Below are 14114 nucleotides of genomic sequence, written 5' to 3' on the forward strand. Positions count from 1 at the left end.
TCCAGAGTCAAATAAACTCTTCATAAATCGCAGAATACTTTTTCACCATCATTCAACATGCCATGTAACCCTTCAACAGTTCAACAAAAACAATTTTTGCATAGCAATGTTCAAGATTAGAGCTTCAGAAATGAATAATAATTTGATGCACCAAAAAATCTTGTATAGCCATTTACACAATGTTACAACTATACACAACTTGAAAACCCAAAATTGAAAATTGGGGTAGCATTACCGCGTATTTTTACCAAAATTACAAGCCAAGTAGGCAACACAACTGAAATAATCAGCACATCCGAAGCAATAAGACCTATAATGATCTGACATCCTTCAGCACTCCGCCCTTCTCAAGTTCATCAACAAGGTCTCTCAATGTTGGAACCTTCCCGGCAAGAGTCCCGTAGAGTCTGGAATACCGAGCTCTGGTTCCTTCTGCTGTCTTTGCAAGAGCAAGAACGCTTAGAGACTCCGGGAGCTGTGCCAATCTCAAATTTTCAAGAATAGGTGGTCTGGGAAATCTCACCCCCTTTAGGTTCTTGAACTTGTGCATCAGCTTTAACGACTAGTTCAGAGTTTGAGTTAGCTCCACATTTGACGATAAATGGGCTTGTTGAACCTGTGTTGAACTGAAGAACATTCTACTGTGTCACGTCAGTTTCACTCCCTAATCCCACCTTCGCAGGAGGCCGAGAAGCATGTAACTAGCTAGGTACCTCAACAGCATGTCGTGCTTCAACACGGATGATCAATGTCAAGCAAGGAAGGCATTCGTTCTGCAAGTTCATCTAGAGAAGCTAGCATAGCTTTCTTCTTACTCTTACTGAGGATTGCCTCCTGTTAAAATTAATTCATCAGATTGGTCCTGCCTTTTGCACAGTTAACAAAACAACGATCCAGAGAACAGTGACTGGGAAATTGGCTAGTTTCAAAATGCCATCGAGGGAAACCAATGCAAGGATACAAGTCGGACATCTTCGGCTGCAGTAGAAGGATAATTTCGAACCGGTGAGCTCCCATCTTCTAATGTCAACATTGTCATATATATCACTTCTTATTTGTTTATGAGAGAAAGTAACTGAGTCATACTAGCCTTCTAACTATCTAAATTCAAATAAAATGATATATGCAAGAAAAATGAGTTCATACGACAAGCTGTGGGCGATTCAGTAACCTACGCATAAGGATATTGTGGATAATCATCCTCAACCCAACTTCTTAACACCTCCTATGGAATCATTTAGAAGTTCAGCATATCATATCATATCATATCATATTATATATATTACTAAAGGTGGGAACAAAAAAAGCTTAAAGTTGGATTACAAAAATGCCCTTTGCTTTTTTTTTTATATATTAAAATATGTCTTTCATTAATTTTTAAAATTAAAATAATAGACTTCCAAGCAAAGCACGTGCAGTGGACTATTTATTGGTCATTCTCTTTTCCTCATTAACATAGTAAATATATATTTATTCTTTATGTCTTTATTAAATTTGTTAGATATATTACGTCCATTTCTTAAATCTAGAGCAAGAGTTCTTTGCTATATCACATACTATTATATGCTATATTATCTTAATTAGTTTTACATTATTCAACATTTCTTATTTTGCACAAAAATAACCAAAATATTACGTCCATTTCTTATATCTAGAGCAAGAGCTGTTTGCTATATCACATACTATTATATGCTATATTATCATAATTAGTTTTACATTATTCAACATTTCTTATTTTGCACAAAAATAACCAAAATTAAATGAAAAGAATTAGTTAACACTCTTATATTTGCATAGAACAACATATACAAAAAAATAATGTAATTAATTAATAATTATCAACGTTAGATTAGGCCTATAGAAATTTTATGACAGTAAAGGATAAACGTGCGGAGCACATTTCCAGAACTAGTACACATAAAGTGAGGTTCTTGCTTTACAGTTTATCAAGCAATTGTGGTTCACTTAAATTATTAATTAACTCTATAATAGAAAGAAAATGGCATGATAATATGCCTTTTTTCTTCATCAAAAGAGATCCAAAGTAGATGATCTTCGGCCATGTTGGTTCATCGGTAGCTAGGGGCAATTATTCAGTATTACTTGGAGATAACATATATTAACAAAAGTAACAATTCAATTTACTAACACACTTTTGTGAACAACAAATTCTAAAGCTGAACGCAACTTTGCCACATGGATAGAGTCTTCTGCCACTTCAGTTGACAGTGGATTGAATAAGAACAGGATCAAGACAAAAGAGACCCTAATTGGATCCAATCAATCTTTCTTGTGTAAAACTGTATAAACACTACGCTAAACTGTAAGCAATTAAAACAAACTAATCTGTTATTATTAATGCCCTTGATAAAACTGCAAAGTAAGTTTCTTTCTTCTTTTTTTTAAGGGGTAGGGGGAATAAATAAGTGTAGAGAACAGTTTCGGCTACTCTCCCCCCAAACCACCCCTAAATTGATAGATAGAGAACATAGCTGCCCGTGTAACAAATAGCATGAGATTTAAGATGTGGCTTTGTACATGCAAGCTCAATTGCACTACTTGCTAAAATATTAAAATATAGCTTTGAAAGGAGTGGCCCTGAGTTAAAAGTCTTCAGCTGCCCACGCCAAAGCTATGCTGTTTCTATGATAAGTGAGAATAACCTGACAAGACACCCATGAATGAGCAAAACTTGCAGCCCTATTCAAACAAAATTTTAGATTTTTGGTAGAGTGGATATGACTCTAGATTTTTCCTATGTCTTACTTGTGGGACTAAATCCTGGTGTTTGTATTTTGAGACAGGAACTTCTAACCGGATGACATCTTCACCAACAAACTTCTTCCACCTTTGGCAACCATAGAAATGTAAGCCCCAACAAAAAAAAAGCAAGTACCAACAGGTGAAAGGAAAAGCGGAAATAGAGAAGTTTTGGTGGCCCCTCTGACTTTTATTTTGTAACGAGGGGTGAAAGAGAAAGAAGAAAAGGAAGAACTTATTACTTTTCCCAACATATTTAAAGTTCGAAAGTTGCCATTGTTTCTAAGAGATGCAAGGAGTCTCAGATCAAAATTAGCTCTAAAGGAGAGTTATCACGTATTGCCAGCCCCCTTCGAAAAGGAGGAAAAAATACAGAAAACAATCATTTTACAATCACCCAAACAACAAAAGCGACAACCACAAGTAAACTCAAACACATACGTTCTTAGAAGCATAATCCAAATCACCTATAAAACTTATATTGCATATGTTGTAGTATTTTTATTTTTTTTGAAAGGTAAAAGAAAAAAAAAATACTACAACATATGTCCATATGTTGTAGTATTGCTGATAAGTGTTCCTTAAATTTAAAGGCCAGTCTCAACAACAGGTCAGACATCAAAGTTAGCACACTGCTTCAAGATTTTGATTCACATGACAAACAACATAAATGTTATAATTTTAAAGAAAAATGTAAAAAGCAAGTGTAGGTCAATTCTTCGAAAAGAATTCAAAAGCTTGTGTGTCAGTTCTTCAAAGAAAACTCAAAAGCTGCATGGGGAGATGAATATGTAGCATTAATGATAATAGCAATAAAAGTAATAACCCTAACATCCCTACAAGATAAACAACTATGTGTATTGTGAACAGATTATGATACTTAGACATGGATAAACAAGTGAAAAAATATAATAGTGAAATGCAAAAGAAGTGGAGCAGCAAATAGAAACATGTCACTTTAAGATTAAGATATAATGCACAACTCCGGTATACGGTCTAAATTTCCCAAGGAAAAGTTTTTGATTGAAAGGGCTACCCCACATCCTACCCTCCCCAGACCCAGGGGCGGACCCACGTGTTGTTCAGGGGTTTCACCCGAACCCCCTCGATAAAAAATTACACGGTATATATAAGGTGAATTTTCTGGATTTATGTGGATATATATATTTTGAACCCCCTCAATAATAAGGTGAAGGAGATAGCCCAGCGGCAACTCCCTTCAATATTAAGCCTGACGTCTAGGGATCGAATCCCTGGGTTAGCGTTTTTTTTTTTAGTTTTTTACTTTCAGTTTTTTTTTATTTTTTTAGTTCCAATTCCGATTTTCATGTTTGTTTTAGTTTTTTTTTTTTACTAAAAAATGCTAAAATGCGGTGTTAAACCCAAAAATTCAAGGTCCCATACTCCCATTCCTAAAAGCTAATAACTTTTTCACTTTCCAAATCTCTAAATAATTTTCTTGTTCTTCCCCAACACTCAAAACTCAAATATTAAAATCATCTCCCATAATATTCTATTGTTGATTTTGACATATTTTAAAGGGCTAACTTTTTGTTTCACTGTAATCACTTATGTTAGTTTTGGATTTCTTGTAACGAACTAACTTTTTGTAACTATAAACTATATACTACTACTTCCTTGAAATTATTTTTTGTTGGCTTATTTACTACACGTTTATACTTTTATTTTTCGAACCTCCTGAACGAAAATCCTGGGTCCGCCACTGCCCAGACCTCACTTGTGGGATTACACTGGGTATGTAGTTGAATAGTATATAGTGGAGGGAGTAAAATGCAAAGATCACATGGAAGTACCTTCAAGTGCTGGAGTTGGGAATTGTTAACTCTCTTTGCATATTCAGATAAGAGCTGACCAAGTGCATCAGAGCTAGGGGGCATTGCAGAACCTAGTCCAGCCATCCATCCATCCATTATTGCAGTAGACAGAAGCTCAAGCTGACCTGTTGTTCCACCAACCGTGTCATCAGTGACCGACAGAAAGTCGAAGTTCTCGGCAAGACAATTCCTGATTTGGCGTTGAAGCTCGCCACCCGGAGTATGTACAAAAAGAGCAGCAAGACCTCTGTTTCCAACCGCAAAACTTTTAGCTTCCTCAGTTATCTCCCTAAGTTTTCCACCAGTTACTTGCTGCCTCAGTATGTCCTATATGATTAAATTCCAAGTCACGTAAGCCACTACCAATTGAATGTTAAATAGATATAACATGCACGGATAAAAAGTTAAGAGACAAGAGAGGGAAAAAATAATAACACAACTCTGTAAAAGAGCTCAAGATGAAGTGTATATTTTTGTTTTACGTTTGGTGTAAAGAAGTTTTTTGTACAAGATGTAGAGTCTCTAGTTGTCTCACTGGGTCTTTGTAACTGTCACGAGACTAGCTTTGGTTAATTTTTTGGATTACTTAATATAATATACTCAAATCTGTAACCGTGTTCAAAAAACCTACTTATTTCCTTCAACAGACTAAATAGCAAAGTGATAAGAATCGGGTTACTTGAATAAACAAGAAAATAATGCGGTAGCAAAATTATAAACATTAAAGAAAGAAATTGAAAGATATGTGAAATTCAATAATAAAATCCCCAAATAAGTGCCAATTGATTTTAATATTTAAAATTAGTGGATTAAAACTAATTATGATACTAATAGAGTCGATTCAAGAATCTAGATCAAAAGTGATCAAAAATTAGAGACAACAATTAGCATAAGACTTTCAATCTTAGATTGAATTAATCCCCCAAAAAATGTCCCTTCTAGTTCCAGCGTTATATAAAAAGGATGGCAATCTCCAAAAGTGATTTTTTGTGGGAAACTGCATATAGCAGTGCCTAGTCCCTTTTATAGTCAAAAACCAAGATAACCATTGATACCCGGAAACACAAAGCATATGTATAAACTGGGATACTCTGAAACCTTCAAAAAATGTGAAGAACATAGGAGAAGCACCCCATGTAAAATTGTGATTACATCATTAACATCAAACTAGATTAAGTTGCCTTTAACTCCCATATGATTAAACATAAAAGATTTCTGCCATCCCACTTTACCATTCAATCAATAAGCCAATAAAAATGCAGTCAGAGTATATTAAATAAGTGTAGAACCAGTATGGTAAAGTAGAAACAATTTAGAAATCTTGACTAGTAATTGGATGAATTACAGGTAACTTGAACAACTGTGGTCTGTGCAGGAACTTTTCTCATTTGTTGTTCTGAAGAAAAATGCAGAATTCAATTCCTCAAGCCCATGCCTCACTTGTGGATGCAGAAGGCAACAGGATATCCAAACACATGCCCACATATTCTCCTACGTAGATAAACATCATCACTATGTAACACATTCTAACACTTGTTCTTTACAATTATCAACATTATATATGGCTCAGAATCGACAACATAAACTACCAAATCAGACCTGTTACTGATTTGAAAGTTTCTAGCATCAACATCAACAAAAAGAAGAGCTATGTTGAAGCAAGGTACACCTGAAACACCAAATTTATGAATAATTGATAAATAAATAAGTTGATGATTGAACCAATCTTAACAGTGTCAAATAAGGAAACCCTCAACTACTATCAAAGATATCTTTTTCAAAATAAAATGAAAACCACCTACAACATTAAATAACTATGGCAAAATGTCACTACCTATAAACTTACTTTTAACAACTATTGTATTTCAAGTTTTATTTTGAAAGAACTTCAGAGAAAACTTATTCTAGCGACACTTTTACTCCAATTTTTATTTTGAAAAGCCAATATTGCATAGTTTTATATTAACTCCCATGCAGAACATGGGTGAAATACTAGCTATATTACGAGACTTTCTGCTAACTTTTCTATTTCTTTTTAAAGCATACTAATCAGAGTGGAGGTACTGCTGCACCTTAACCACCTAGCACCTATGTTGCTTTGACTCTTCAAAAATGCCAACCGGTCTGTGTTTTTGAAGGATCAACCACCGGTGCCATAACATTTTTGGAGAGTCCGAGCAACATAGCCTAGCACAAGTAACTGTTTCTTGCAGAGAGGAGCTGTCACATGCAAATAATAAGAAATGGCAAGTGATTCCGCCACCAATGAAATGATCCATTAGAAGTTAAGCAACAATAAAATTCATAGTCACATACCTGGTTGACTTTATTAGGAGTGATGTACTTCCAAAATTTGTAGGACCAATAAAAAGTGTCAAAGAGTCGGTTTCCTCAAATGTGATCCTCCCATGATTTCCCGTTTCAGTCATTCCATGGTCACTTACTACCAACTGCAGATGTGTGCAATATATACAAGACAAGGGATTATTAAAGTCAGAATATTGAGATATTTGTTTGTTGAGTAATCAAAAGATATCATCACATACTTTTTTGACCCTCAACCATACTGGGGAAAAGTAATTCAAGCAAAATATGGAGAGGAGAACAAGTGGATGACAAAGGAGGTCCTTACACCATATGGGGTAAACCTGTGGAAGTCCATCAGAATCTTGTGGCCTCTCTTGAAGATCAATACAACCATCAGGGTAGGAAATTAAGACTTCATTTGGGAGGATAAATGGTTAGGCAATTTTAGTTTGAAAAGTATCAGAGATGCATGACTTGGTAGTGAATAAGCAACTGAGTGTAGCTGAGGTTTGGATACAACATGGATGGATTTTCCAGTTTAGAAGGAATTTCAATGATTGGGGAATCGAGACTGTGACTGATTTTTTTGGAAGGCTGGAAGTTTTTACAGGAACAAGGGATGAACATGATAGATTATGGTAGAGCAGAAATAACAAAGGCACATTCAAGGTAAACTCTGCATATAAGTTACTAAATCAAGATGCACAACAACCTTCTCTTTGGCCTTGGAAGCATATTTGAAAACCTAAAATCCCAGGGGGATCTTACTGGGCTAGTAATGCAGATTTGGGGTGGTAGATGGATCAAAATGGCATGTTTGGAAGCTAGTGGGACAAGAGGAGGGATAATGATGCTTTGGGATAGTAGAATATGGAAAGTACAAGTTCTAGAGATCGGGTCATATACCCTTACCTATAAATTTGAATCACAGGTGCAGGACTTCTCATGCCATATAACAGGAGTATATGCTCCAAATTGCTATGTGGAAAGAAGACTAGTATGGGAAGAAATTGGCTCTATCAGAGGTTTAATAGAAGGTCTATGGGCAGTTTGTGGTGATTTTAATGAGGCTAGATATGTCTCGGAAAAGAGGAACTGTATGAGGAGAACAATAGGGATGCGAGAGTTCTCTGATTTTGATCGAGGATCTAAACCTAGTTGATCTTCAACTAGAAAATGCAAAGTTCACCTGGTTCAAAGGGGATAACCACCTAATAGCTTCAAGAATTGACAGGGTCTTGGTATCTCAAGAATGGGATGATGCTTTTAGCAACTTGAAACAGTACACTATGCAGAGAATATTATCAGACCACTCTCCAATCACACTCCAAGGTGGTTCCTGGAAGAAGAGCAAGAGCTATTTTAAGTTTGAGAACTGGTGGTTAGGAACTGAAGGTTTCATTGACAAAGTAAGGACATGGTGGAATTCTTTTGATTATACTGGGAGGCTTGATTACATCCTTGCATCCAAATTAAAAGCCCTGAAACACAAACTGAAGGAGTGGAGCAGAAGTGAGCAAAGGAATCTAGGCCAACAGAGGAAATCTTTACTTGAAAAGCTGGCTGCTATGGAAAACATTGCTACTGATAGAGGTCTAACTGTGGATGAGGCAACAGAAAAGGCAAGGTTACTTCTGAACTTGGAGGATCTGATAAAAAATGAGGAGATCTACTGGAGGCAAAGATCAAGATCAATTTGGTTAAAGGAAGGGGATAAGAACACCAAATTCTTCCATAAGATAGCTAATGCACACAAGAGGTACAATAACATAGAACAACTGCTAGTCCAGGGGAACATTGTCCAAGAACCAAAAAGAATCCAAGGGGAAATAGTGGAGTTCTATCAGAAGCTTTATACAGAGGAGTTGCAGTGGAGACCTGCCAACAATTTTTTAAATTGCCCAAGGTTAACAGGGGAGGAAAATGAGGATCTTGAAAGAAGCTTTGACGAGGAAGAAGTTCTAAGGTGTTTAAAGCAGTGTGCAACTAATGAAGCACCAGGACCAAATGGCTTTACTATGGGGTTTTATATCAAACGCTAGGAGGTGGTGAAAGGTGACATATTGGAGACTTTTCAACACTTCCACGAACAAGGGAGGTTTGAAAGAAGTCTGAATTCTACATTCATAACCCTAATCCCAAAGAAGAAAGATGCAAAAGAATTGAGGGATTTTAGACCTATTAGCTTGATAGGTAGTATGTATAAGATCTTCTCAAAAGTGCTTACTGAAAGGTTGAAAAAAGTGATGTCCAAGCTTGTCGATTCACAACAATTAGCTTTTATTAAAGGGAGACAGATAATGGATGTCGTCCTCATAGCTAATGAAGTTGTAGATTCCAGGTTGGTCTAAAAAAAATCAGGAATTTTATGCAAATTAGACATTGAGAAAGCATATGACCATGTCAATTGGGACTTTCTTAAGGGTATGCTAGAGAAGATGGGATTTGGTCACAAATGGAGACAGTGGGTTAAATTTTGCATATCTTCAGCGAACTTCTCAGTATTGGTAAATGGCTCTCCAGCAGGATATTTTAGGTCACAGAGAGGTCTTAGGCAGGGTGATCCCCTATCACCCTTCCTTTTCATACTAGTCATGGAAGGACTCAACAATATGATCAAGAACGCATGCAATGAAGGATGGCTGAGAGGTTTTGAAGTTGCTAGAGCTGGAAGGGAAAGTCTAGAGATCACTCATTTACTATATGCAGATGACACCCTAATTTTTTGTGATGCTAAGGAAGACCACCTTAAAATATTGAGACTGATTCTAGTTATTTTTAAAGGTATGTCTGGGCTACATGTCAACTGGAGGAAAAGCTTCTTGTATCCAGTAAATGAAGTACCAAACATGGAAATTTTGAAGTCAATATTGGGAGGTGAAGTGGGTGTCCTCCAAACCACATACTTGGGTATGCCTTTGGGGGCAAAATCCAACTCTATGAAAATCTGGGATGGGGTGATTGAGAAGTGTGAGAAGAGGCTAGCAAGGTGGAAGTCTCAGTACCTTTCACTAGGGGGAAGACTAACTTTGATTAATTATGGGCTTGATGCACTTCCAACATATATGATGTCATTATTTCCTATCCCATCGGGATTCATCAATAGGTTGGATAGCATCCGGAAAATTTTTTTATGGCAAGGGAATAAGGAAATGAGAGGATATCACTTAGTCAAATGGAAAACTGTGATCACTGAAAAGAGAGTTGGGGTCTGGGGATCAAGAACATGAAGAACCAGAGTAAAGCTTCGAGGATGAAGTGGCTTTGGAAGTACTCAAATGATAATCAGAATCTGTGGGGCTCAGTCATAAAGGCAAAATATGAAGAGAGTGATAGTTGGATGACAAAGGAGGTTACCACCCCTTATGGTGTTAGCTTATGGAAATCCATTAGAGAACTTTGGAATGAATTCAAACCTAACACCAAGATCAAAGTGGTAGATTGCATAAAAACTAGGTCTTGGAAGGATGATTGGCATGCAGAAGGAAATATGGAGACTCTTTTCCCTGACATCCACAATTTAGTTCTTCAGCAACAAAGTAGTATAGCTGACTTATGGACTCCTAAGGGTGGAATTTTGTATTTAGAAGACACCTCAATGACTGGGAAATTCCAAGAGTAACAGAATTTTTTATAAGCATTGATCAATTTAGTGGTTTGGAAATGGGGCGAGACAGATTGCAGTGGTTGGGAACCAGTAAAGAGATTTTTAAAGTAGGTGCAGTGTACAAGAAGTTGAATCATTCAAATCTGCAGCTACTCAAGTGGCCCTGGAAACATATATGGAAAGCCAAGATCCCCTACAAGGTGTCTTGCTTTGTGTGGTTATTGGCTAAAGAAGCAGTATTGACACAGGAAAATTTAATGAAGAGGGGAATTACACTTTGCTCTAGATGTTTTTTCTGTGGGAAAACTGCAGAAACAGTCAATCATTTGTTTATCCAATGCGAAGTCACTGGCCAGTTGTGGAATCTATTCCTAAGACGTAAAAGCATCTCCTAGTCCATGCTTGGGAGAATTTCAGAGGCTCTATTTAGCTGGGAAGAAGCAGGGTTGCAGCTACTCAAGTGGCCCTAGAAACATATATGGAAAGCCAAGATCCCCTACAAGGTGTCTTGCTTTGTGTGGTTACTGGCTAAAGAAGCAGTATTGAAACAGGAGAATTTAATGAAGAGGGGAATTACACTTTGCTCTAGATGTTTTTTCTGTGGGAAAACTGCAAAAACAGTCAATCATTTGTTTATCCAATGCGAAGTCACTGGCCAGTTGTGGAATCTATTCCTAAGACGTAAAAGCATCTCCTAGTCCATGCTTGGGAGAATTTCAGAGGCTCTATTTAGCTGGGAAGAAGCAGGGACACAAGCAACAAACAGAAGTAACCGAAGAATTGTCCCTGTCACTATTTTGTGGACAATATGGAAAGAGAGGAACCTTAGAGTTTTTGAGAATAGGGAGAGTAGTATGCAACAAGTTAAATTGAATTGCATTTCGACTCTGTGTTTTTGGTGTAATCAAATTTACTCTAATGATACCGTCTCTATCATTGATGTCTTAGACTCATTATAGGAATAGGTCAGTATTATTAGAGTTTCCTTATGTAAATACGGGTTTCAGTACAACCTATGTACTGTTCTGTAGAAATAGAAACAATTACCATTTAAAAAAAAAAAAAACCTAAAATTCCTTTCAAGGTGTCATGTTTCACTTGGCTTCTGGCAAGAGAAGAAGTTTTAACATATGAAAATCTCAAGAAAAGGAAGTTCTCCATGTGTTTTTTTTTTCTTGATAATCGAGAAATATGTCTGTGACCCGCCCTTTGGACCAATCACAGCCTTCTAAACTTAATGGATAATGGGCCCGCCCCTCTATCCTTCTCCACTTAAATATCGGGCTTCACTTTGCATGGTGTGGGGCTTGAACCTGCGATCTAAGCCACAAATCTTCCACCTTTTGCCACTTGAGCTAGGCCTTGGGGGTAAGTTCTCCATGTGTTCTAGATGCTATTTATGTGAGGAAGAGGTTAAGACAGTCAATCTGTTTCTCCAGTGTAGAATAACGTCCTAGCTATGTAGGATTTTCATTAGGCTCAGGGGTTTTGCTTGGGCTATGCCTAACATAATCACACATCTTTTATACAGTTGGGGAGAAGTAGGGGTGGGAGCTGCATATAGAGATAGATGGAGGATTATCCCAGCCTGTATTTGGTGGACTGTTTGGAAAGAAAGAAATGCTAGATGTTTTGAGAGCAAGAGTTGTGATCTTCAAAGAATCAAACTAAATTGTATCAGGCTTTTTTGCTCCTGGTGCAAGCAGATGTATTTAGAGGACACTGAATCCATTATAGATATCCTAGGTTCATGTTAGATTCACTGGTTCAATGAACATACACAAATGTTACCTTCTCAAGAAAAAAATATCATCACAAACTAGAGGAGTGTGATGCCACAAACACTTGCTCCACTATTCAACAGGAATATTAGGTAATGTGTTGGCATAGTACCATATTCAGATGTTAAAAATATCCTTTTGATAAGATAAAGAATGGATCCGATATTGGATTGAGAATCATATCCAGATGTTAAAAATATTAAAAAGAAGAAATAATACTTCCAATTCGATCAAGATGTAGGTCAATATTGTTTAAGGTCATTTGGAGGTGCTTAAACCCCAAATCTACGTGAAGCTCAAGGTGGTGCTTAGCCTCGCTTAGGCAGAAAGCATCAACATATTAAGGGATGAGCTCAATGTGCATGGGCTTTACTTTGGAGAGAGCGCCAATGAACAATAAACAACCAGAAAAGAGATATATCAATTGTTGAGGAAACGTATGAATATGTTACTTATTAAGAAAAGGAATTAAAAAATTCAAATAGAAGAAAACTAGTCAGAAACCCTGAAGTTCAAACTTTGACTGCATTGTAGCTTCTAAATCAAAATTTTATATCAATTTTGAGCTTAATTTACAGGTTGTATTTTTACTTCTATATTTCACTTAATTATAGTTTTTCTAATTACTTTGTTCATATGATTTTTTTGTGCCTCTATTCTGTACAAATTACATTTAAATATTTTTAGAAGTACAATAGAAAAAGGGAAGTACTCAAATGTCATCGTTAACGGCAACAATGGTTTCATCACTTGTTAGTTGTTACTACTTCATATCTATAATAGGGAAATGCTTTTAAGTCCAGAATATCACGAATAACTGCTAGCTTATTAACTAAGCTACACAACTCTTGGAGAAAGATAGAAGCACAAACCAAGAGTGTCCGTCCTTGATCATTATTGTTGGTAGGTAAAGAATTTAGATCAATCGTCTGGATCACTTCATCCATCTCTCCGAGTTTGGGGGCCATCAGCATACTGTAATAAACACCCCAAGAAAGTACTATTAATGTATTATCATTTTTTTTTATTCGGAAACTCAATGCAAACTGCAAATTAACATGGCAGCACCTATTGCGCCCACCAAGATGTCCAACATGATCCAAGCCAATATAATGAAGAATCTAAAACAGTGCAAGCTTGAGTTAAATAAAATAGTGACGAACAAAAAAGTAACTCCACAGGAAGAAACAGATGAACCATCAGCAACATGTTCATGGATCTCACAAGATGCCCCATTTACAATATAAAATTGACCAACGTAAACCGTATTCAGAAGGAAAATGATTTAGACGTTTGATAGAGAGGGGGAGGGGATACTTTCAACTATTTTGAAACAAAAATCCCGAACACAATATCAAGATAGATTCTGTAACAATAATTATAATTGTACTAGAACATCCAGTGTATCTGCTAGTTCAATAATGATTTCCACATCTATAGGAAATAATTATTCTCGAAAAAGGAAGCTGTTTAATAAGTTTACAAGTGTTAGTTGGAATTTGAAACATTAACCAGGCATGCTAACAAAACTGGCAATTAGAACACAAATATAGTTCTTCAATGGAAGGATGACTTTATGGGTGTGTTTGGTATGAAGGAAAATGTTTTCCTAGAAACTGTTTTCCTGGAAAACAAGTTGATTTTTGACTTATTTTCTCATGTTTGGTTGGTGAGTAGAAAATATTTTCCGAAAAAGTTTTTTAGTATTTGATTTATGAATGAAAAATATTTTTGAGAAATATCTTTTATTTTTATTAGAGTAGAAAATAATTTTTAAAAAAAAACTTAAATTTTTTTTAGGGGGGGCTGGTAGGTGGGTGGGGT

General features: G+C 36.3%; 1 protein-coding gene and 1 pseudogene across 1 annotated transcript; one reads left to right on the top strand and one right to left on the bottom strand.

Annotated features, from left to right (window-relative positions):
• Nucleotides 1-310: 310 nt before the first annotated feature.
• On the bottom strand, nt 311-6752 carry LOC102586483 (kinesin-like protein KCA2; annotated as a pseudogene).
• A 1439-nt stretch (nt 6753-8191) lies between these two features.
• LOC107059013 (uncharacterized) lies at nt 8192-8944 on the top strand. The gene has a single exon (XM_015305380.1). It carries the CDS (start codon nt 8192-8194, stop codon nt 8942-8944), a length of 753 nt encoding a protein of 250 aa, XP_015160866.1.
• Nucleotides 8945-14114: the final 5170 nt, after the last annotated feature.

Source organism: Solanum tuberosum, unplaced genomic scaffold (assembly GCF_000226075.1).
Source record: "Solanum tuberosum cultivar DM 1-3 516 R44 unplaced genomic scaffold, SolTub_3.0 scf00751, whole genome shotgun sequence".
Taxonomy (NCBI): Eukaryota; Viridiplantae; Streptophyta; class Magnoliopsida; order Solanales; family Solanaceae; genus Solanum; species Solanum tuberosum.

Bases quoted from the DNA above. Each gene is read 5' to 3' on its own strand.
- LOC107059013 (XM_015305380.1), top strand. From the start codon at position 8,192: ATGCAGAGAATATTATCAGACCACTCTCCAATCACACTCCAAGGTGGT.